This window comes from Pleurodeles waltl, chromosome 1_2 (genome assembly GCF_031143425.1).
Source record: "Pleurodeles waltl isolate 20211129_DDA chromosome 1_2, aPleWal1.hap1.20221129, whole genome shotgun sequence".
NCBI lineage: Eukaryota > Metazoa > Chordata > Amphibia > Caudata > Salamandridae > Pleurodeles > Pleurodeles waltl.
In genome coordinates this window covers 795,512,242-795,536,076 of record NC_090437.1, presented here as the reverse complement: position 1 = coordinate 795,536,076, position 23,835 = coordinate 795,512,242, and the positions used below count along the sequence as shown (strand labels likewise).

General features: G+C 44.2%; 1 protein-coding gene across 4 annotated transcripts in view; it reads right to left on the bottom strand.

The window, feature by feature from the left end:
• Positions 1–23,835, bottom strand: part of LOC138304164 (uncharacterized) — a 266,322-nt gene that overhangs the window by 175,026 nt on the left and 67,461 nt on the right. For all 4 annotated transcript variants that reach the window (XM_069244002.1, XM_069243994.1, XM_069244018.1 and 1 more), the window contains exons 3-4: positions 18,192–18,425; positions 14,476–14,498 (exon numbers count right to left, since the gene is read on the bottom strand). In XM_069244002.1, the coding sequence (XP_069100103.1) occupies positions 14,476–14,498; positions 18,192–18,425 (257 nt within the window). The remainder of the gene's footprint in view (positions 1–14,475; positions 14,499–18,191; positions 18,426–23,835) is intronic.

Sequence of the window (23,835 nt, the reverse complement as noted above, 5' to 3'; positions counted from 1 at the left end):
CTCACATCACTGAACATGGTGAAACTGGCTTACACCGGATTGCCATATTTAATTCATTTCTACGTCCTTGTAGAGAGGTTTACCTTTTACGCAGGTCCTGTAATTTAAATAGTGCTAGTGGGCCTGCAGCAGATCTGGTGCCACCCACTTAAGAGGCCCCTTTAAACATTTCCCATGCCTCCCATTGCAGCCCAAATGTAGTTTTAAACTCCCAATTCGACTTGGCAATTTAACCATCTTGCCATGCCTTAAGCTCTCTTTTTATTGCATACAGGTCAACTCTAAGGGAGGCCTTAGGAAGCCTACGTGGCAGGGTGTATTGCAATTAAAAGGTTGGCCATTTCCTTTAAAGTTTTACATGTGCTGGTAGTGAAGAACTCTTATATTTGTTTTTAAGTACTGTGAGGCCTACCTGCCCCATTGTATATATAATAGTGGGTTGCCTTATTAAATTTAATAGGTGCTAATTTTTGATTTCATGTTCGGACCCTGTGAAATTGTAATTAAAAATCCTCTTTAAGCGTGAAGTCGGATTCTAAATTACAGTTTTTAAATTTAGACTTTGTGAAGTCCTCCTAGAAAGTCACACAAAAGAAGGATTAGATGTGCCTGGATGGGCCATCTGCTGGCTGGATGTCAAGGTACAGCTGGGCACAGCCCCACTTGCAACTGATTAGGCTGTGCTTTAATTTCACACAAAGGGCTTGTCACCTCCAGATTGTTCCTGCAGCCAGCTTGGAGCCAGGGCAGAAGAGTCAGGAAATTACAAGCACTTTAAAGAGAAACCTCTGTAAACATCTCCCAACTGTAAAGGAGGCAACTGATAGAAAAACTAGGGTCCTCAGACACACTCTTCAGTTCACTTTCTGGACCTGCGGAAGGACTGTTAAAGGACTGCCTGCTGCTGCATCCTGCTGTGTGCTCCACAAGACTGCTCTGTTGCACCTGCAAGGACTGTCTTGCTGTCTGGAGCCTGCCTTGAACCCTCAGATGTCATTCCCGCTGTCGCTGCTGCATCTTCACCTGAACCCATGACTACCAGAATGACTCCAAGGAATAGTTTTCTGGCCTCCTGTTTAGAGCCACAGGAACATAACAGGCTACAACTATCTTAAATCAGCACCTGGACCCAGTTGGAGGGAGTTCCTGGCCCCCAAGTGGTGCCCCTCTGGCCCTGGATCCTAGGTGTGGCCTCAGTTGAGCTCTCCTGAAGCTTTCGGTCTCTCCACAAAAGGGCCTAGTGGTGACAAAATCTTGCGGCTCTCACGGAGACGTTCTAGTGAATTAACTGTTTGTGCAACAGCATCGACCGCTCATTGCGATGCTCCAATCCCGACCATCCGAGACGCCAACAGGATCTTCATGCTACAGCGACAGCAGTCTTCACCACTCGGCCTACTCTTCGCACTACTTAGATGGCCATCCTCGACACTGTCCCTGCTCCTTTCAGCAGGACTAATCTTATCTCTGTATCCAGTCTGCGCTCCATCGCAGTCAGCCTGAACTTGTGACTTTCAACTGGTCTCGCACAACCTAATAACCAAGAGTAGCACTTTGTGATTATTTTGGCTCTATTTCCACTTAATTTAAAAAAAAAAAAAGATTACTCCACTTCTACAGATTGGATTTTTGTCATTTTATTAAAATGTACTTTATTTTTCTAGATTGGTGTGGGATTTGTTATTGTGTTGTGTTTTCACATTACTACTGTTTGTGCGCTGCATAAATACTTTACACATTGCCTCTAAGTTAAGCCTGACTGCTTCTTGTGCCAAGTTACAGAGGATTAAGCACAGGGTAAATTAGTGACTTTTTGTGGTTCACCCTGCCAGGGATTATGGTTGTTGCTTGACCATCAATCAATCAATCAATCAATCAGGAATTTGTAAAGCACACTACTCACCTGTGAGGGTCTCAAGGCGCTGAGGTGGGGGTGAGAGGTGCTGCTACTGCTCAAACAGCCAGGTCTTGAGAAGTTTACTGAAGGTAAGGAGGTCTTTGGTCTGACGCAGGTGGGTGGGAAAAGTGTCCGACGTCTTGGCGGCGAGGTTGGTGGGGCGGAGATTCCGGGTCGGGATGTAGAAGGAGAGCCGCCTTTTGAGGTATTCTGGTCCGGTGCTGTGCAGTGCTTTGCGAGCGTGGGTGAAGAGTTTGAAGGTGATTCTCTTGTTGACTGGAAGCCAGTGCAGGTCTCTCAGATGGCCTGTTATGTGGCAGTGGCGGGGGATGTCCAGGATGAGGCGTGCAGAGGCGTTCTGGGGACGTTGCAGCCTCTTCTGGGGTTTGGCAGTGGTTCCTGCGTAGAGGGCATTGCCGTAGTGCTGTTTGCTGCTTCCTAGGGCTTGGCTGACTGTTCTTCTGGTTTCAGTGGTGATCCATTTGTAGATATTTCGGAGAATGCGGAGGGTGCAGAAGCAGGAGGAGATCGCGTTGACTTGCTGGGTCATGGATAATGAGGAATCCAAGATGAATCCTAGGTTGTGTGCGTGGTCGGTGGGAGTCGGAGCGGCTCCCAGAGAGGCGGGCCACTAGGAGTCATCCCATGCAGAGGGGGTGGAGCCAAAGATGAGGACTTCTGTTTTGTTGGAATGCAGTTTGAGGAAGCAGTTTTTCATCTATTGGGCGATGGCCTTTATTCCTTCGTGGAGGTTGGATTTGGCGGAGTCTTTGGTGAGGGAGAGGATCAGCTGGGTGTCGTCGGCGTATGAGATGATGTTGAGGTTGTGGGATCAGGCGGTGTTAGCGAACGGGGCCATGCAGATGTTGAAGAGGGTCGGGCTGAGGGACAAACCCTGTGGTACATCGCAGATGATTTTGGTGGCCTCCAAGCAGAATGGGGGGACGTGGACTCTGGGTTCTGCCAGTGAGAAAGGAGGTGACCCAGTCCAGGGCTCTGCCGCGGATTGCTGCATTGCTGAGACGTGAGCGTGGTGGCAGACGGTGTCTAACGCGGCCGAGCGGTCCAGGAGGATGAGGGCCGCGGTTTCGCCGTTGTCCAGTATGGTTCTGATGTCGTCGATGAGAGCAGTTTCGGTACTGTGGTTGCTGCGGAATCCAGATTGGGAACGGTCCAGGGTGCAGTTCTCCTCGCGGACGCGGGTTAGTTGTCTGTTGACAACCTTCTTGATGACTTTTGCCAGGAAGGGGAGCAGGGAGATAGGCTGGAAGTTCTTGAGGTCCTTTGGGTCCGCCTTGGGTTTTGTTGAGGAGGGAGTTGATCTTGGCGTGTTTCCAGCTCTCCAGGAAGGTGGCGGAGTCAAAGGAGCTGTTAATGATCTTCCATAGTTGGGGTGTGATGACGGAGCTTGCTTTGTTGAGGATGTGGTGAGGGCAGGGGTCAGATGGTGAGCTGGAGTGGATGGTGTTCATGATTTTGATGGCGTCGTTGTCGTTGGTCCAGGAAAGCAGGAGGTAGGTCGGAGGTGAATCTGTGGTGTTGGTGGTTGCTGGGGGGAACGGGCTGGGTGCTGAAGCTGTCGTGGATATTTGCAATGGAAGTAGGAGGCTACGGAGTCGCAGAGGTTTTGAGATGGCGGGATGTAGTTGGCGTTGGAACTGGGGTTGGAGAGTTCCTTCACGATGTTGAAGAGCTCTTTGTGGCTGTGTGCGTTGTTGTTGACTCGGTCTTTGAAGGCGGTACTCTTCACTGATCAGATGAGTTGGTGGTGTATGCTGATGGCGTTTTTGAAGGCTGTGTGGTTGTCCAGAGTCATCTTGGCGCCACTTTCTTTCAAGTCTATGGCTGGTTTGTTTAGATTCGAGGAGGTCGGCGGTAAACCAGAAGGCCCTTCTGTTGGTGCGTCTGTTGGAGGGATTCTTGATCGGGCAAGAGTATTGACACAGGTGTCAATCCATTGCCTGAAGTTGCAGGCAGCTGCGTCAGTGTCGGTGGTGTCGATGGGTGGGTTCTGGGGAGAGGGTTGCAATGAGCTGGTCTTCGGAGACTCTGTTCCAAATGCGGTGGGGGATCCGTTGTGGGTGGTGGTGTGTTGTGCGTTTCTCAAAAGAGAAGTGAATGCAGCAGTGATCTGTCCAGTGGAGTTCGATGATGTGGCTGAAGGAGACGTGATTGCTGGCTGAAAAAATAGGGTAGAGTGTGTGTCCTGCGGAGTGGGTTGGTGTCGTGACAAGCTGTTTGAAGTCGAGGTTGGAGAGGTTGTTGAGCAGGGTGGTGGTGTTGTCGTTGGTGTTCTCGAGGTAGAAGTTTAAGTCCCCGAGGAGTATGTAGTCAGTGGATGCGAGAGCGTGCCGCTGAACTGCTGTTGGGGACCGGTGGCCTGTAGACGAGGGTCCTTCGGAGGGTGGTGTTTGGGTCGGTGTGGATCTGGGAGTGCAGGGGTTCAGCGGTGCTTGTCATTATCCTGAGGGTGTTCTTGTGGATGATGGCTACGCCTCCTCCTGGTTTGTTGTAGCGGTCCCTGCGGGTGATCTTGTAGCCGTCAGGCATGGCTATGGCAATGTCAGGTGCTGAGGAGGGGTTCATCCATGTCTCGGTCAGGAAAGTGACATCTGGGGAAGCTGAGCCGAGTAGATTCCATAGCTCTACTGTGTGCTAGTGGACGGAGCGGGTGTTAAGGAGGATACATCTGAGATAGTTGCATCCTTCCTTGGGGGGTGGGTCGTTGGCGTGGAGGGTGGTGAAGGTGGAGTTCAGGCAGGAGAAGGGTCCACGGGTGGTCTGCGGGGAGGCTTGAAGGCAGGCGTGAGAGCGGCCGGTGTTGAGGGTGGCGTCATCGTAGTGAAGAGGTGCGTGGCAGTTGTGGGGGGGGGGGGACGAGAGCCAGGGGCTCTGGCGCTGGGCACGGTCCAGGCGCAGACAGTCACAGACAGCAGCCACCATTAAGTAGGGAGGTGGGGGCAAAAAACAGCACAAAAAAGTAGCGGGAGTGCAGCGCGAAAGAGAGAGGAGGGGGGACGGGGCAGCAGCGGCAGGGGAGAGCGGAGAGAGAGAGAGAGAGAGCGGAGTGAGAGAAAAAATGGGAAGAGTGAATGGGAAGAGTGAATGCGAAGAAAAAGGAGCACAAAAAGGGACAGACACAGAAGTGAAGCAGACCGGAAGGCAAAGCAGAAAGTAGGAGGAGAGAGGCAGAGGGCAAAGGAGCACAACAAGGGACAGACACAGAAGTGAAGGCAGAACGGAGGGCAAAGCAGAAAGTAGGAGGAGAGAGGCTGAGGGCAAAGGAGCACAACAAGGGACAGACACAGAAGTGAAGGCAGAATGGAGGGCAAAGCAGAAAATAGGAGGAGAGAGACAGGGGGTAGCCTAGTAGGAAAGCAGAGCTCTCCCACTAGACACCAGGGATGAGGCGCAGGCAGAAGCCCGCAGGTGGGGGAGGGCCTCGAACTCCTGACAGGGGTCAGGAGTTCAGAGGAGCAAGGGATGAGGGGCTCAGGTGGAGCCACGGGAGGCAGAGCAGTGCACTGACCAGGTCAGTGGTATTGCTCGCCCTACCACACAGCGGCCGCCATTAAGTAGGGAGGTGGGGAGAAGAGAGGACAGCTGGGAGGCGGGAGCAGGGATGAAAAAAATGGCACAAAAAATGGGGAAGGCCGCGGGGCAGCAGCGGCGGGAGTGCAGCGCAAGAGAGAGAGGAGGGGGCAGGGCCGCAGGGGCAGCATCAGCAAGGAAGGGGGGGTGAGCGAAGTGATGGAGAGAGCGGAATGAGAGGAAAACGGGGGAAGAGTGAACGCGAAGAAAAAGGAGCACAAACAGGGACAGACACAGAAGTGAAGGCAGAACGGAGGGCAAAGCAGAAAATAAGAGGAGAGGGGCAGAGGGCAGCCTAGAAGGAAAGCAGAGCTCTCCCACTAGACACCAAGGATGAAGTGCAGGCAGAAGCCTGCGGGTGGAGGAGGGCCTCGAACTCCTGACAGGGGTCAGGAGTTCAGAGGAGCGAGGGATGAGGGGCTCTACTTACGAGGTGGAGCCACGGGAGGCAGAGCAGTGCATTGGCCATGGCTCACACCCCAGCCAACGAAAAACCCAATTTCTCACAAGGACCCTGCCTGTTGCTGCAACAACAGATCCTCCCGAAGTGGCAGCTTGAGCCGATGACAGATGCTTATACCCCATAAGTTTTAGGTACCACACATTTCTGGCCAAATCCAGAGCCAATAGGATGACTTGGGTCTTATCTTCTTTAGATTACATTGTGCATTCTCAGTAGTTGTGTCAAAAAGACTGAGCTAGGGTTCTCCCCTCTGCAAGAAAATGACCTGTGCCACCACCGGGTGTAACTGCTATTCATTATTCTGCCTTGTTTTAGTGACTGAGTTTGTTCACTATGTTTCAGGATCAAGACTGCGCGCGGTCCAGGTTCCACTAGAAGGTCCGCTGCGCGGATTTGCGCCACGTTATGCTCACCACTGGTCTTCCCCGCATGTTCCACGAATGGCCAGCAGCGTCGCTTGCCCTGTGGTAAAACCCACATAGCTGCAAGTTCAGGCCATTGGTGGTCAAGATGCACTTATCAGTGTTATCCTATGAAAGGACTACATTTCCCTTTTTTTTTTTTTTAGAGGCAGCGGCCATCTGGGGGTGTGGCAGGCCTATAAAGCCCAACCACACCCAAGCACGTTGCTAACTATTTTGAAGACTTCGATGCAGTCAGACCTCAAGGGACCTTCCTCTGGAGCAAAGCAGAATTTCTTCAAAGGCAGCTTGGCAGAAACTCGAAGGTTCCAGTTATTCCCTTTGGGAATTCAGACACAAGTAGGTCGTACTCGAGGGCGGTAAGGTCGTGAAGAGCCCTAGTCAGAAGGGAGTTGTTTTTCCCTAACTTTCAGCATTCCCCTAGACTAACGAGCATGGCGTTTTAAAGAGCTTCAGTTCACCGCAGCAAAACGCGCTCAGTTCAGCGCTTCAGTTCACGGCGGCAAAAGCGCTTAGTTAAGCGCTTCAGTTTACGGTAGCAAACTCGCTCCGTAAAGCGCTTCAGTCCACAGCAGCAAACACGCTCAGTAAAGCGCTTCCGTCCACAGCAGCAAACACGCTCAGTACAGCGCTTCAGCCCACCACAGCAAAACGCACTCAGATAAGCACTTCAGTTCACGGAAGCAACACGCTCCAGTAAAAGCGCATTTCATGTGCAAAAAAAACATTTATTGAACAAGGGTTTCAAAGATAAAGAAATCACAGTTTCATTGTTTAAGATGCATGATATGTGAGATACATATTAAGGCGTTTTACATGATTTGAAAGGACCTCTAAGTGTTTAATGAGTCATCTAAACAGAGATCTAATGTTTAGAGTTTTATCAATGCATAAGTGGTTCTATGACTGCTATTTCAGAGAGTGTCCATGGTCTAAAGCTCTGGTCTTCTTGGGACTCTGAGGTCTCAGTTCATTCTTGTGTTGTGATTTACAGAAGGGGCTATTGCCCAATCACGAAGAGTTTCAATGTGGTATTATGGAGATGCATGTACGCAAAGGCTCTAATGGTGAATTAGATTGTCATTAATGAGTTTATGCATACTTGTTTTAATCTCTTCCTTTTCAGATCTCTCTCCCAGCTGTTCCCTACCCTAATTCCCTTACCCCCGCCTGGCTTCATCGTAACTCTGTGCTATTAAAGCTTTCTGAGTCGAAGACGCCGGGAGGTGGGCCTTCTTGTTCGGCGGTGTGCAGATCCGGAGGAAAAGACACCGTGACAGAATAGTGAGCCCACGATTTAATACTTTCCGCTTGGTCTGTACGTTGGCGGCGCAAGAATGGCCACCTTAGACACCCTTATGCAAGCGGTAGCTCAGATGCCAAAAGATCTGACAGACTCAAAAAATGTCACAGCTAATTTGGTTAGCAAAGTAACTCAGTTACAGAGTAAGGTGGATGGTTCTGATACTACTACTCGCCCTATGGTTGCCACACCTACTAATATAGCTGTGAACGTTCCAACACAGATTCCTTTAGCTGCACCAGAAAGGTTTTCAGGCGACCCTAATAAGGTTCAAATTTTTCTCACTCAGGTGGAGGTATATTTTACATGTTGTCCAAGTGCTTTTCAGGACGCACAATCTAGAATTGCATTTCTGATATTGTATCCGAGTGGTGATGCAGCTATTTGGGCTGTGCCTTTAGTTCAGTAGTCCTTTGTTGTATAATTGGCGACGTTTTGTGGAAGAATTTGAAAAAGTATTTGATAGGTGCGCTATAACTATGTCTGCAGACAAAGAGTTTCTAGAATTGAGCCAAGGAAATAAAGATTTGATAACGTATTTGTCCCATTTCAACCGACTAGTTGTGGAAACTGCTTGGCCTGAGGAAAAAAGGTCAGCCATATTTTATCAGGGGTTAAAAGACGAACTAAAAGATGTATTGGCCCAAGTTGAACCAGAAACTTGCTCTGATTTGATTAATCTAACTCTACAGTTAGATCACAGACTCTCTGAAAGAAAAGGAGTAAGGAAAAAACAGGCAAGAAGCAATTGGCGTCTGGAAAGGCCCAGACATTTTCAAGCATCTTCAGATTCACTGATTGAAACTAATGTGGTTCATGACTAGACAAATGCCCTAGGCAGTCAGCCACTTTTCAGAGGTGGAGAGCCTCCTGGCACAGGATTCAAGACCAGAACTGTCCTAATTGTTGCAGTACCACATGACGATGGTGTTGTCTGCAAAAACATGCACCAGCCTTCCTCTGATTGTTGGTAGGAAGGCTTTTGTCTGTAACTGAAACAAACTGATGTGCAGGCAGGTTTCTAAAGAAGACCAGAGTCCTTTGATATCTACTTACCCAGATGGCCTCCCCAGCCCAGAAGTGATGCATGTCACCACCATCAACTCTGGTGGAGTAAGGAGAGGGGTCTGCTACTGGCTCAATTGTGGTGTAGCAGCCAACTCTGAAGATCTTTTACAGTCGCCTCCAAAATCTGGATAGAATCTGACAGGTTTCCCTGGTAATTTGGCCACCGGGACTTCAGATCCCACTGTAGAGACCACATGTGCCATTTTCTGTGGATGACTAGCAGGATGCAGGTGGCCAACAGTCCCAGTACCCTTTGTGCCAGCCTCACTGAGATCCAGGTCAAAGAGTTAAACATCAGGCTCACTGGAGTTAGACTCTCCTCACCGGGTGAGGGCACAAAAGTGCACCATATCTGTTAGACCTGACATCCTGAGACTGGTCTTACCCCAGACTTTTTGCCTTCCCCTCCTGCTTTTGTTGCTGTATCTTTTTGTTGGACTCAGGGCTCTGAGCACTTTACCACTGCTAACCAGTGCTGAAGTGTGTGTGCTCACTGAGATCCAGGTCAAAGAGTTAAACATCAGGCTCACTGGACTTAGACTCTCCTCACCGGGTGAGGGCACAAAAGTGCACCATATCTGTTAGACCTGACATCCCTAGACTAGTCTTACCCCAGACTTTTTGCCTTCCCCTCCTGCTTTTGTTGCTGTATCTTTTTGTTGGCCCCAGGGCTCTGAGCACTTTACTACTGCTAACCAGTGCTGAAGTGCGAGTGCTTCGCTCCTTAAACATGGTAACACTGGTATACTCACAATTGGCATATTTAATTTACCTGTAAGTCACTTGTAGAGTGCTAAATCATGTACGCAGGGCCTGTAAATTAAATGCTACTAGTGGGCCCGGAGCACTGATTGTGCCACCCACGTAAGTATCCCGGTAAGCTTGTCTCAGGACTGCCACTTCAGAGCCTACGTGCGCAGTTCCACTGCCACCCGACTAGGCATTTAAAACCCCTTGCCAAGTCCTATACTCCCCTTCTACTTACATCTAAGTCACCTCTATAAGTAGGCCCTAGGGAGCCCCTGGAGCAGGGTGCCATGTAAGTCAAAGGCAGGACATGAACCACGCTGTTTCCATGTCCTGGTAATGAAAAACCCCCAAGTGCTTTTTCATTATTTTGAGGCCTGCCCCTTTCATAGGCCAGCATTAGGAATTCCTTTGAATAACCTTAAGTTGTAATTCCTGATCGGAGAGGGGTGTCTGGGTCATGGTGGGCCAACTCCCGCTGACAGTTCTAAATGACCTGTTTTTTTTTAGCCCTACCCACCCATGCCTCACTAAGCATGGGTGTAGCAACCCTGGAGATAGCTGGCATTGACAGAACATAGGGCAGGGCTGGTAGAGGAGGAATGAGGATTTTCTTTTTATCCTATTAACAGCGAAGGTCGAAACGGAGTTTCAATTCCGAATTTGAAAGCTTATTTCCCTTAAGAAAAAGAACACCCTAGTTTCTGTCTCAAGTACATTTAAGAGAGATAGCACAATAGTAATGGAAGGGACAAACCTCACAAGACATAAACCCATAGATTTTAGAGTTGTAATGGAGTAAAACCCTGACAAACTGAACAGTTTTCCAGGCAATTGCTCGAGTACAGAGCACACATGCAATGATTGTGTGGATGTCTGTAGACCTTGGGTATGGTACCAAATAGCAACCATTAGCATCTGTTCCCTTTGCTTGAGTTAAGATATCTAAGGGAATCAATCAGTACCAGTTTCTCTTAAGATTAAAATGAACCATCAGCCTTTGTGAGACAAATAATAATTGTTCTGAAAATTATTAATGTAAAAGATTCAGTAAAATACAAGGCATTAAGACTTGAGGACCGGAAAATCCATCTGCCTTGTTCCATTCTTCATTGAAGGCTCTCTCCTTCGCAGGGAACGAAATGGAGGAGCATGCAGAATAATTAAAGGCTCTTGAGGAGGAATACAGAAGTCAGTCAGAAGAGTGGAAGAAAACCTAATATCACTTATTGTTGAAGCAGTTGGGCACAGGAGATGGAGCCTGAAGCTATAAGGGATGTTGAATATTAAAACTACAGACATAGGACACAGATCAAGGTTCTGTGATGGATTCACTCCCAGTCACAAAGATCTGGGTTTAAGCCATTGTTTTTTTTGTGCTCACCACACCACCCCAGTTTGGAACAAGCCATATTCCAATCAGTCACGACCCTGTTCCCCATGCGAACAGTCCAGCCCAAACTGCCAAGCCAGGTCCTCCCTGGACCGTAAACAAACATCCTAGGACCAGCTGCAGGGTATCGTCATTCATCAGCAATGACAGCTTGAATCCAGTGGCACAGTGAGGATGTGACCTATGTCTGGGCATACCCTTCCCACTTCAGAGGGACTGCCTGGCTGCCCAAAGCACTCATCTCAACTGCTTTGCTGAGGACTGCTGCCCTGCTTGTTGCCATGCTGCCTGCTGGCATCTGACTCTGCTGGAAACACTCTGCCTTCCCCGCAAGTGCTCTCCAAGGGCTTGGATTGAGCTTGCCACCTGTTCTGAAGTCTCAGGCCACAAAGTCTTCACCCCGTGCATCGGAAAAAATTGACAACGCCTGCAGTAATCAATGCAGCGTCTGCCTCACGGCTGAAATTCACCACATCGCCTACCGTAATAACGCAGCAGCTGCTCCTTTTTACCAGCACGCATCAAGGACTTTTGACGTGACGTCCCTGGGCATCAAAATATCCCCGCATTACAGTGAGAAACCAAGGCTGTGCTACTGGAAATTGACGCATCACCTTGCAGCGTGGAAAGAAACAATGAATCGTCGGTGCCCGGTGGAAAATCTGACACAGCGCCTTATTTTTTCAACGCATCTCCTCCTCTGCAGCCCCTGTGCATCATTATTTTTGACGCATCCCAGGTACTGTGTGTTACAAGGATAAAATCACAGATTCTTAAGCATTGAGACTCTTAAATCGATAAAAAGTGATATATCAACTTCTGCATATTGGATTTTTTTTTATTTTTCTTATTTTATTCAGATACATTTCTAAACCTGGGTGATGTACAGGGAGTGCAGAATTATTAGGCAAGTTGTATTTTTGAGGATTAATTTTATTATTGAACAACAACCATGTTCTCAATGAACCCAAAAAACTCATTAATATCAAAACTGAATATTTTTGGAAGTAGTTTTTAGTTTGTTTTTAGTTTTAGCTATGTTAGGGGGATATCTGTGTGTGCAGGTGACTATCACTGTGCATAATTATTAGGCAACTTAACAAAAAAAAATATATACCCATTTCAATTATTTATCATTACCAGTGAAACCAATATAACATCTCAACATTCACAAATATACATTTCTGACATTCAAAAACAAATCAGTGACCAATATAGCCACCTTTCTTTGCAAGGACACTCAAAAGCCTGCCATCATGTTTTGATCTGTTCACCATCAACATTGCGTGCAGCAGCAACCACAGCCTCCCAGACACTGTTCAGAGAGGTGTACTGTTTTCCCTCCTTGTAAATCTCACATTTGATGATGGACCACAGGTTCTCAATGGGGTTCAGATCAGGTGAACAAGGAGGCCATGTCATTAGATTTCCTTCTTTTATACCCTTTCTTGCCAGCCACGCTGTGGAGTACTTGGACACGTCTGATGGAGCATTGTCCTGCATGAAAATCATGTTTTTCTTGAAGGATGCAGACTTCTTCCTGTACCACTGCTTGAAGAAGGTGTCTTCCAGGAACTGGCAGTAGGACTGGGAGTTGAGCTTGACTCCATCCTCAACCCGAAAAGGCCCCACAAGCTCATCTTTGATGATACCAGCCCAAACCAGTACTCCACCTCCACCTTGCTGGCATCTGAGTCGGACTGGAGCTCTCTGCCCTTTACCAATCCAGCCACGGGCCCATCCATCTGGCCCATCAAGACTCACTCTCATTTCATCAGTCCATAAAACCTTAGAAAAATCAGTCTTGAGATATTTCTTGGCCCAGTCTTGACGTTTCAGCTTGTGTGTCTTGTTCAGTGGTGGTCGTCTTTCAGCCTTTCTTACCTTGGCCATGTCTCTGAGTATTGCACACCTTGTGCTTTTGGGCACTCCAGTGATGTTGCAGCTCTGAAATATGGCCAAACTGGTGGCAAGTGGCATCGTGGCAGCTGCACGCTTGACTTTTCTCAGTTCATGGGCAGTTATTTTGCGCCTTGGTTTTTCCACACGCTTCTTGCGACCCTGTTGACTATTTTGAATGAAACGCTTGATTGTTCGATGATCACGCTTCAGAAGCTTTGCAATTTTAAGAGTGCTGCATCCCTCTGCAAGATATCTCACTATTTTTGACTTTTCTGAGCCTGTCAAGTCCTTCTTTTGACCCATTTTGCCAAAGGAAAGGAAGTTGCCTAATAATTATGCACACCTGATATAGGGTGTTGATGTCATTAGACCACACCCCTTCTCATTACAGAGATGCACATCACCTAATTTGCTTAATTGGTAGTAGGCTTTCGAGCCTATACAGCTTGGAGTAAGACAACATGCATAAAGAGGATGATGTGGTCAAAATACTCATTTGCCTAATAATTCTGCACTCCCTGTATATTTGTGGTGGTTTCACTGTGTTACTGTATGAGTTATTGCACACATACTTTACATATTGCTTTCTAAGTTAAGCCTTCCTGCTCTGTGCCAAGCTACCAGAGGGTGAGCACAGGATAATTTGGATTGTGTTGTGACTTACCCTGAACAGGATTGTGGTCCCTACTTGGACAGTGGCAACACCTCTGCCAACTAGAGACCTCAATTTCTAACACACCACAACCGGAGTCACTGAGTAAAACCATCTCACAACTCTTTATGAAGTAAAATACATGTTTGCCACAAAATAGATGGGTAAAGTAATAAGCATGGAATAGAAGCACGCACAACAAAGCAGTTCATGACCCGTCCCCTAGGAAGAAAAAAATGGGAGTGACTTGCCAGTGCAATGGCTTTAGAAGGACCATGGAGTGGGATATGTGACAAACCGCAGAATTCTTTCAAAGCAATCACAACTTTTAAAAGGACTAGTTCTAAATCCAGGGCTCAATTTGAGCTGGTCGTTTCTGGTGCTTGGCACGACCACTTAATTGTGAATACCGGTACAGATGACAGTCTGCCACGCGGTGGCGCAGTTTCTCTAATTTGGAGACTAGAACAACAACAGTTGTTCATTAATTCAATATACATTAAAAGTATTAATACCTGCTGCCAAATCCATTCTTGTAGCATTGGGGGCCAGGAATAGTGATAAGTGTCACACTTGTAGGAGTGTGATGGTTAGTAGCTGTGTTGATACTGTATTTGGGAAGGCTGAAAGTGACAATGGCGCGTCAAGCAGAAAGGGAAACCCGACAGGGCCCTGGGACCTATTTTTAACAAATAAGGCATTGCTAACATCAGAAAGATTCTCAACGAGGTTTCTGAAACCAAAGAACAAAACAACAACGTAGTGTAGTCAAAAAAGTGAACCTCACGACTAGTTTGGGAGTAAAAGAAAAATGTAAAGTGTGTAAAAAACACAGTAATCAGAACATGCAGATTTCAGAGTACTAGAACTCCATGTTTTGTACCAATTTCCCTTTTCTTGTAAGGAATGGGAACAGAACTGTGCATTCAAATTTCTTAATGAGAAGACAGTCACCATTTTACAAATGCTTCAGCAGCATATTACTTATACACATTTTTAGAAATGATGTGGGGAAATCTGAGATCAATTATCTGTACCTTCTATTCAAGTCGCATGCCACCTGCAATGAAAAAAAAACAAAAAATACCATTAGGAAAAATATGGGCAAAAAAAGAAAATTAAAACATTTACTTTTATTTCTGAATGAAATCAAGTATAGCAATACACATACACGAAATAAATATTTTAGTCTTTTAAAATGGCTTCAAATGTCAGAGGGCCATTGTCATTGGGACAACAGAACAGTGGTTCTTAACCAGTGGTAGGTGGACCTCTGTGGGTTCGCTATGCCTACTTAAGGATTCACAATTGTTCAAAAATTAAATAACATCAGCAGAATAATAAAGTATACACACACAAAACTGAAAATGTTAAAGCGCTCAGTAAATGTGAAGGAATTTGAAATTAGAGGTTAAAATAAAGTTGATATCTTTAACTTGATTCCTGGGGACAAAAGAAGTAGAGCAAACACTAGAATGAAAGATGTGTGACCTGAATTGAAGCACTAGGATACGCCAACAAAGCAAGGATTAGGCGCAAAAAAACAGACAAAGTGATTTTAGAGTCTAGCATATTGCTTTGTGTTTTAGAAATAAAATCACATTTTGAAAAGCTCCAGCCTTCCAGTTAAAATTTCTTTATATTTTTTGTTTGTGAACTATTTTCTGCAGTTTTGTGTATTTTTTTAGACTCCCATTATAGGAATTGCAAATTACGAACCGTTTAGGCATCTTATATTGACAATGTTTTAAGGTCTTTGCAAAGTGCCGGAGGAACCCGTTTTAGTTATCAGAAACAAGGCCATATGGACTTACGAGGGTGCAAAGGTACATCTGATCCATTTGGCGTGCTGGTCCTTAAACCCCGTAAGGACATGCACTCTGAAGGATTCTATTAGCTAGACTAGCAAAGACTTAACATTTTTATCGCATTTTATGGAAAATGTCTGAGGTACAATAAAAGTCCTAGAATGAATGCTTTTAAAGAAAGCATTCTTTGAAAAGATAGATTAAGTCATTACCTTAAATCTGGGCCTCTGATCTGTTTTGTGCTCCAATATGCAAAACTACTTAATTTCGCCAGTTGTGGTACGCACCTCCATAACCCACAGTGTCAGCTGTGTTTTGCTCTTGGTAGTCAGTCTTCTTTCTCTGTGCTATTTTACAATAGGTGTTGCTTAGTAAGGTTTTTTTTACATGGGTGGAAATTGTGAGTTGTAGCAAATTTCAGTGGTTTTGTAAACTGAGCCAGAACCCTAACTCGGTTTTTAATAAGAATTTTGCAATTCTTTTTTTGATACACTTTTTGTCCCCATCCTCACTGTAGGCACCCTTTACCATAATTCATTAGTTTCAGTACTTGTTTGCCAGAGGGCCTGGCCGAAGCCAGGCTCTGCACCAAACCCACAGTGGCCAACTATACCCTGCTGCCGCAGTATTTGGCTGTACGAAGGAGAGGTTCAGCACTCCCCTGCCCAAATACACACACTTTTTACTGGATTTTTGCTTGTAGGCCTTAGGGCTCTGTGCACTTTACCACTGCTAACCAGTGCTAAAGTACTTGTGCTCACTCCCCTAAACATGGTTTGATTGGCATATACCTGATGACATATTTAATTTATTTGGAAGTCCTTTGTAGAGTGGTATACCATATATCCAGTGCCTGTAAATTAAATGCTACCAGTTGGCCTGCAGGACTTATTGTGCCACCCACTTAAGAAGCACCTTAAAAATGTCCCAGGCCTATGAGAAAGAGCACATGTTAATTAATTAGTGGCACAGAAGTATCATACGGCAGCTGTCAGACCTGGCTTTCTTGGCATAGTCTCCCCTATCTTTTTGCCTATGCTTCCTATGTTGTGACTGTGTGCTGGACTTTGCTTTTGCAAGTTTGTGATACTCTGGGCACTTTACCACTGCTGACCAGTGCTAAAGTGAAAATTGCTCTCTGTGTAAACTGTATGTGTACTTGGCTTTTCCATGATTGCCATATTTGATTTACTAGTAAGTCCCTAGTAAAGAGGACTAGAGGTGCCAAAGGCCTGTAAATCAATTGCTACGAGTGGGTCTGATGTGTTTTACATGCCCTAACAGTGAAATACTGCCAAATACTGCCAAATTCGGTTTTCACTGTTGCAAGGCCTATCTCTGTCATAGGTTAACATGGGGGTTAGTCCTAGTAGTGAAAACCTACCACATTCACTCTGCACTACTATGAGGCCTACCCCTCCCATAGGATAACATTGGGGATTATTACATTTTATACGTTGCAATTCCTAAATGACAGGATGTATATCTGGCATGTTTGTAACCTATGAACTTGTAATGATACACCCTCTTTAATAGTAAAGTCAAATTTATCATTACAAGTTTGAAAATGACATTTTTATTTACATTAATATGTGGGAGAGCTCATAGTCCCTATTGTTTAGATAACATTTGATGATTTTGAGAATATGTTTAGATTTTGAGTCTTTAAACGATTTCTTATAATTTGTATTTAAATATATTTAATTCTTATATATTGAAAATATAAATTCTCCATTGTCACCTCAGCTAGCTTGTGGCAGGGCAGGGCATCTCCACACTTCAAAGGCATGTTTCTAGAAGCTTCTCCTTACTTCAAAGGTACAACTGTGTATAAGAGAATATAAGAGAAGGGCCTCAGACACCACCAATCCAGTACACTTCTGGACTTGTGGATACTCTGCCAGGAAGGACTGCTGCGCTGCTATACAAGCACTGCCACTCTGCTGGACTGCTACTCTGAAGGAGTTGCTGCCCTGTTATGCTGACCTGCTGCCTTCAGCCCTCTTGCCTGGGGAAGAAGAAATGGGCCTGCAGCCGCCACCTTGTACCCATGACCCCAGAATGACACAAAGGACTAGTCTGCTGGCCTCCTGGTCTGAGCCTCATGGACATAACAGGCTCCCTAGCAGCTCCTGGACCGGTCTTCAGCATGTTCCTGATCCCCAAGAGGTACCCCTTAGGTCCTGGGCCCTTGGTGTGGCTCTTGAGCTCTTAGACTCAAGCTTTTCAGTTCTGTGCAACAGTGAACAGGTCAGTTCGCACCAAGACCACACTGCTCACAAGGAAAATCAGTACGAGACCCGCAGTAAGCCTGTCTCCTCACACACCAAGCACCAATGCAGTAGAGGACCACTGTTTTCACTGACTGGATTTTTGTTGTTTTGGTCTTGTTTTATTTATTAAATTCTGCACTATTTCTTTAACATGGTGTGGGATCTTTTTGTGTTGTGTTTTCACAGTTTTACTTTTTGAATTGTTGCACAAATACTTTACACATTGCCTCTCAGTTAGGCCTGATTGCTCTGTGCCAAGCAACCAAGGGGTTAGGCACAGGTCAATTTGGGGTTTGCTTGTGCTTTACCCCGACTAGAATTGTGATGTGGTTGCTGCCTGACTACCCCAGTCAACCAGTAACCCGATTTCTTACTCTATGGATTAGGCGCAAGTTAAGTGTCACTAATAAAAGAAACACACATAAGATAAGCATTCTGTGTGCTGCCAGGGCGGAAAGTTGGCAAAACTACATCATGTTCTGCTAAACATTAAGATTGTGCTTTTAATGCAAGGGATTGATTTCAACATACAAGAACAATAGAACTTGCCTTGATATTTTTCCGAAGCACTATATTTCAATATTTTATCATTGATTATTTCATAAGAACTTGAATCCTGGACCCCTTAAGAAGATCTAGACATATGCATTTTTAAACAAAAATAGTTTTCACCTTAAGGAAGGACTGAGGATCACATTCATCAACAATCTTCTCACACTCTTGAAGGAGGTTGATCACAGCTTTGTTGTCTACATTCTTCATTTCTTTCCAGAGCTGGTGTTCTTTCTTTTTCCTACTTCCCTGATTTGAAATATAGTCCAACAATTCTTTTCTTTTCAGATCCAGCATTTTGCTAATCTCATCAAACTTTGATGTAACGATTTCAGTCTCGTTCTGCAAGACTGCCTGAAAATAAAATGGCATGTCAATTTCAGCCACATATTTTCTTACATAAAATACATTAACGCACCAAATTTATCAAAAAGATCAATAAAAAAAAAAAAAACAGCAATGGAACACAGTCAACCTTAAAACATACCTATACCTTAAGACAAAATTGCTGCATCCAAAGAAATTGATGTTAAATGTGGAAATTGCCTGTGCTGATGGTTACAAAGCAGGGAATCTTACAAAGAATACTTTGCTCAAAACATATACCATTGCTACGAGGTGAAACTTGAGTCAACCCATTTTATACATTTTTATCCATTTGTCCTAAGTAAATGCTTAATGTTAGTTTGGCCCTTCCTCTCCTCTGCCTTTTTTTCCGGTTGTCTTCTACTTTGCTTGAATTGCGGCCTTGCTTCTTGTGGTTTATACCTCTGAGAACAACTACCACTATTACTTTTATATTGTTCTCGGAGTGTCTGTTTGAATCTTCATATGTTGCTTCCCACTGCGAGCATGAAAATGACATGCTGTAGAATGCCATTCCCTGCTACCTTTGTTTGATTCTCTGTCCTTCCATGTTATTACTCTCAATCACCTTAACAGCTGAAACCACAGGATGCTCTCATCTTGTTTTACTGTGCCCTTCTTTTATAGCAGAAGGCAAGACTATGTTATACTGTAGTGTGCTCAAAGCAGCCTCCACCCACAGAGGATAGTGTCAGTTGAGACTTAAACAAAAGCTTCCCCCCCCCTTAAAAGCCACATAGGCACCAGCACTTTTGACAGCAACTTTATCCCTCAAATTGTGGGAAACAGCCCAAAAATGACCAGATCTGTATAATTAGTCCACATTCTGAGAAGAAAACTCCAATCAGCTGTGCGGTCCGAGACAGAATTAGGGATCCCAGCATTCAAGTATGCTTGCAAACCAAACTGCAGCATACTCTTTAATGACTGATTTGATAGGTGCACAGACCTTTCTACCTGTATCCTTTGGGAAGGTGCGTAGTATCAGTAAAATCTAGCACTGTCTCCATTATTAGAGAAATTTCAACAGCCTATGACTGTTTGCTGTCTGTATATGCTACACAACTGAGTTATTAAATTAGATCTCAGCCTGCGTCCCGATTAAGAAAGCACAGACATAACACCATAAATGTTCAACAAAGACGTTTTAGTTAGCTTCATGTTACAGAAAGCTTACACACATCAACAGCAATAAAGACATCCTCCCATTACTGGCAGGAGACCTGGCTGCACTGCTCCACCTAGGATGACTCTGATCATCTGGTTATGAGCTCTCTCCACCTCCCCAACATCTGTCCTATATAGTCCAATGACAAAAGACCATGATAGATCCACTTCAGTTACATAACTATCTCTATGGTTAAGGTTTGGCAACATATCATTGCTGCATTCATAGCCCCCTTCTTAAATAATCACCTGTCTCGTTGATGTTACTTTGGTAAGAGTTTAAGTAACATACCCACATTTCTGTGTCACTATGTAAGCCTCCCCAAGTGCTCAATCCATCATTTGTTACAATTTCCTTAGTGCGCAAGAGGTAGTCGTTCATAAATTTAATTAATTTGATAAACAATGTGGTGTGCATGGAAGTTGTGGGCTGCATGCATAATCCTCTATGAGAACGCCACAGCATGAGGGTTCCTACACAATGATATGTGTGTGCCCAACCTCATTTATCTATGCAGCAACCTATAGAGCACTCGTCAGACAATCTGTAAATTCCTAGCTTTGGTATGGAACTTCTACACATTACGTGACCCCCTCTGCTTGCCCCTGCATCGTTGGTAAGAACCAAAAGAGATAAATTTGAACCCTTCTTCAGGTGTTGTCTTGTAACCCACTTCGCAGCACTTTTGCTGAAGAATAAAGACCATAACCCAGATATCAGCATACGAGTAGGAGTCCCTGTTAGTTTTCCGTGTACGGGGAACACAGTAGCATGACAAGGACCACAAGTTCGATCCTGCTATGTATTTGTTGAAAGGATTTCATTTTCAAATTTAATTTTACTTTCTATATTGCTGTTATAGTTGAAAAGATATATGCTTCAGTACATACTAAGAATACTGGTTCACCCTCAAATTTTATTCTATTTAATTAGGTATCGCTCATTTATCTTAACTCAATGGCCAGAATCGTGAAGATGATTTCTCTTGACGCGTCTGCATCGATCTTGATTGGATCTATGAATCTCTTTTCATATATGCTTACCTTTTCTTACCCAGATTGAGGTAAGCTTTTGAAATTGTATCATTCTTGGGTCTAATCTTGGCTATAAATATCTCGAGCCTCATATTTAAATAGAACTTTCTGTATTTTCTTGATATAGAGTACCTGGGAAACCACTTGGACTCTACATATAATTAACTTGTTCACACATAACTCAATGACTGATATGCCCTGAGAGATTTTTCTGTATGATCTATCTCAGATATTTGTAACTAGCCGAGTGTTATCACCAGTCAGAGTTGTGTCAATTGCTTCTTTACCGTTCCACTGTCTATTTGATTGAGACTTTAATTCATTTTAAGTAATGTTTATGGCAATTGTGAATTGCATTTTTATCACTCCAATGTCTATTTGAGTGGGACTTTAATTAATTTCAAGAAATGTCTGTGGCAATTGTGAATTATATTTTGTTTGCAAGTTTTTGTGCTAAGTGCAGTCATAGTTTCGAGGAATGTTTTTCATTATTAATATAAATCAATGGTGTACAGGTATAATCAAGCTAACTGTTTAGCTCACCTACAATCACCTCTATGACAACTGTTAACGGAATTTAGTCTGAAAGAGTTTTTGGCAAAGTGGCTGTAACATTTTACTGGTTTCAAGGTATGATTTTCACCAGAAATATGAATCAATGATGTCCGGATATAATTAAGCCACTTGTTTAGCTTAACTTTAATGAACTCTGTTCATAAATGAAAATAGGTTTATCTCTTTTCAGAGCTGATGAAGCGGTGTAGTTTTCTGCGAAACACTTGTTGCAGGGGTGTGGAATTCCTTTAGTCCGACGCCCAGGACATATTGTTTGGTGTCAAGGGGAAAAGTAGGCCCAACCTCCTGCAGCACAAACCCCTTGGCTGCCAGTTTACAGGGAAGGGAAATCTCTGCAGTTGAGGTAATATTTGCGTTAATGTGGTTCAAACTTCTATATAAGGTTCAGTAAGGCAAAGCCTGTATTATTAGGGTGAGAATTCCAAATAAGCGTTGTAAGGTCACACTGCACTACGGACAGTGGTTCAGTAGAAAAATGTATGCACACACATTGGAAAAGTTTAAATATGACGCTGCGTATAATTCTCCCAGAATGCTCTCTGATTAGATGCAAATGTTTGCAGAAGATTGTAAAGAAGAATGAGGATTCTTTTCTTTCAAAATAAAATGGATAGAAATAAATGCAAGTAGACAAAAAATATTTTGCTTAATTACTGTGAAATTTTAGGTATTATTTGTTTGAAGCATCATTTAGTAAACTGTGTTGATGCATTCTAGCATTTCCAATACATATTCATAATGGAGAATCAGTGTAACTATTTTTAACAAGATTATGGGAAACATGAAAATAAACAAGCATTGGTAAAGCCAAACCAATCCAACATAGGTGGTCAATCTTTTTTTTTTTGGGGCTCAAAAAGCACACATTGCCACAATAGTTCCTCGCACTGAACAAAACTACTTTGTGTGCCAATATGCTCCTTATGGAAGAGCAGAATGCTATCAGTCGATAGATGGATAGAGAGCGAAATAGAATTTTGATAAAAACAAAACATCTTGGTTAACGCCAGACCTAATTGGGGGTCCAATTCTTAAAGAAAGTCATAAAAGTACACCCAAGGTATATGTCTTTGCATTAGTAGCTTTTATGAATTCACAAGAATTTACAGAAATCGACCCAGAAACTGTACTCCTGGAAAATATTTGTGAACTGTACTATAGCACAAGCAAATACGCATGTGTAGATCTGCTCATGAGGAAATCTATTGAGAGTTTACAAGCGCACTTTCCCTCCAACTACTTTTTCCCCCAACCCTGGAAGAGCTTCTACTTTTGCCCTTGTCAGGAGTTTAGGGGTACATTTCAACCTTTCCAAGTATGGCAAAAGATTAGAGAAGAGCTGGTGAAAATCCTTGTAATATGCCTTTAGTAGGAATGCACAGACTCAAAGGCATTCCAGCCCTGGAACTATTGATCACTGCTTCCTCAAGCCCCAGAATGTAGATCTGCAGAAATTTGGCAAAAAAAGGTAATTGCTGCAGTAGGGCTTGAAATTGCTAGCATTCAAGCTCTACAATAGTATTAGCCCTGACAATCAGAGAAGCTATTATCAGAGCACTTACATAATAAGATTGTTGCTATAACTTCTTGCCGCACTACACAGCACCAAATGGACAATTAGATTTATGAAGCAACCTGTCTCATGGACAAGTAGATATTTTATTAAATTTAACACCCCTGGCTGAAAGTTGTCAAGTTGCCTCCATACAACAGACTGACACGAAGTTATCTTTATGTTGTTACTCTGGCTATATGCCAGATGTATTAATACCAGAATGAATGTATAACTTGACAAGACAGTAAAGTCTATATATAAGAGTTTAACATTTTAAATAAAAGGGGTGAACCTTACTAATGTACTTTGGATTATTTTATGCCAACAAATGTTGTTAGTTTTGTCTAAATGTATAGGCCAGATGGGGCAAATGGCTTATGTTGCTCCAGATGGGGCAAAGGGCCTGCTCATCTTATTGTCATAAATTTCTATTACCATTTCAATAAGAGTTACCTTGGCTCGCCGTGGCATAAGGAGCAAAATGCTCACTAAAGAAAGCACGATAGGCAGTGTGTGTAAAACAGATAATACAGTTAAAGAAGTAAATACTTTAAAAGGTGCTAAGAAGATTTATTAAAGCGTGACAGGCTGATGTTGCTTAAGATCAATTTAAATGCAGAGGCTACAGCCTACAGTTCTTTACTCTTGAGTTTTATTTAAGCTTTAAAAATGCACTCCATTACTTTGTGGTATTCACAACTGGTTTAGTTTGTCTGTGGCTTCAACAACTTCTCTCCCTTCATGTGATTTCCTGGCAGACTTTTTCTAACACTACCAGAAACCTGACTGACGACCCAATGTGTTAGCAGGACTCTAACATAGCTATAACCCACCCCTACTGAAAGAATGCACTTTAGGCATAGACAAAAAGGTTACTCAAAATGTCCAGCCAAATCTTGCATTGCTCATGGAAACAGCATCCAGAGAACAGTAGTTCAAAGTGAAGATGGGGTAGCCCACATTGTTGCCATTATATGGTTGGTACGGTATGTTTCTGTGATGTTGACACACCTACAGAATTCCAACAATGCTTCCAGAGCACTGGTGAAATGTGCCAGACACTGG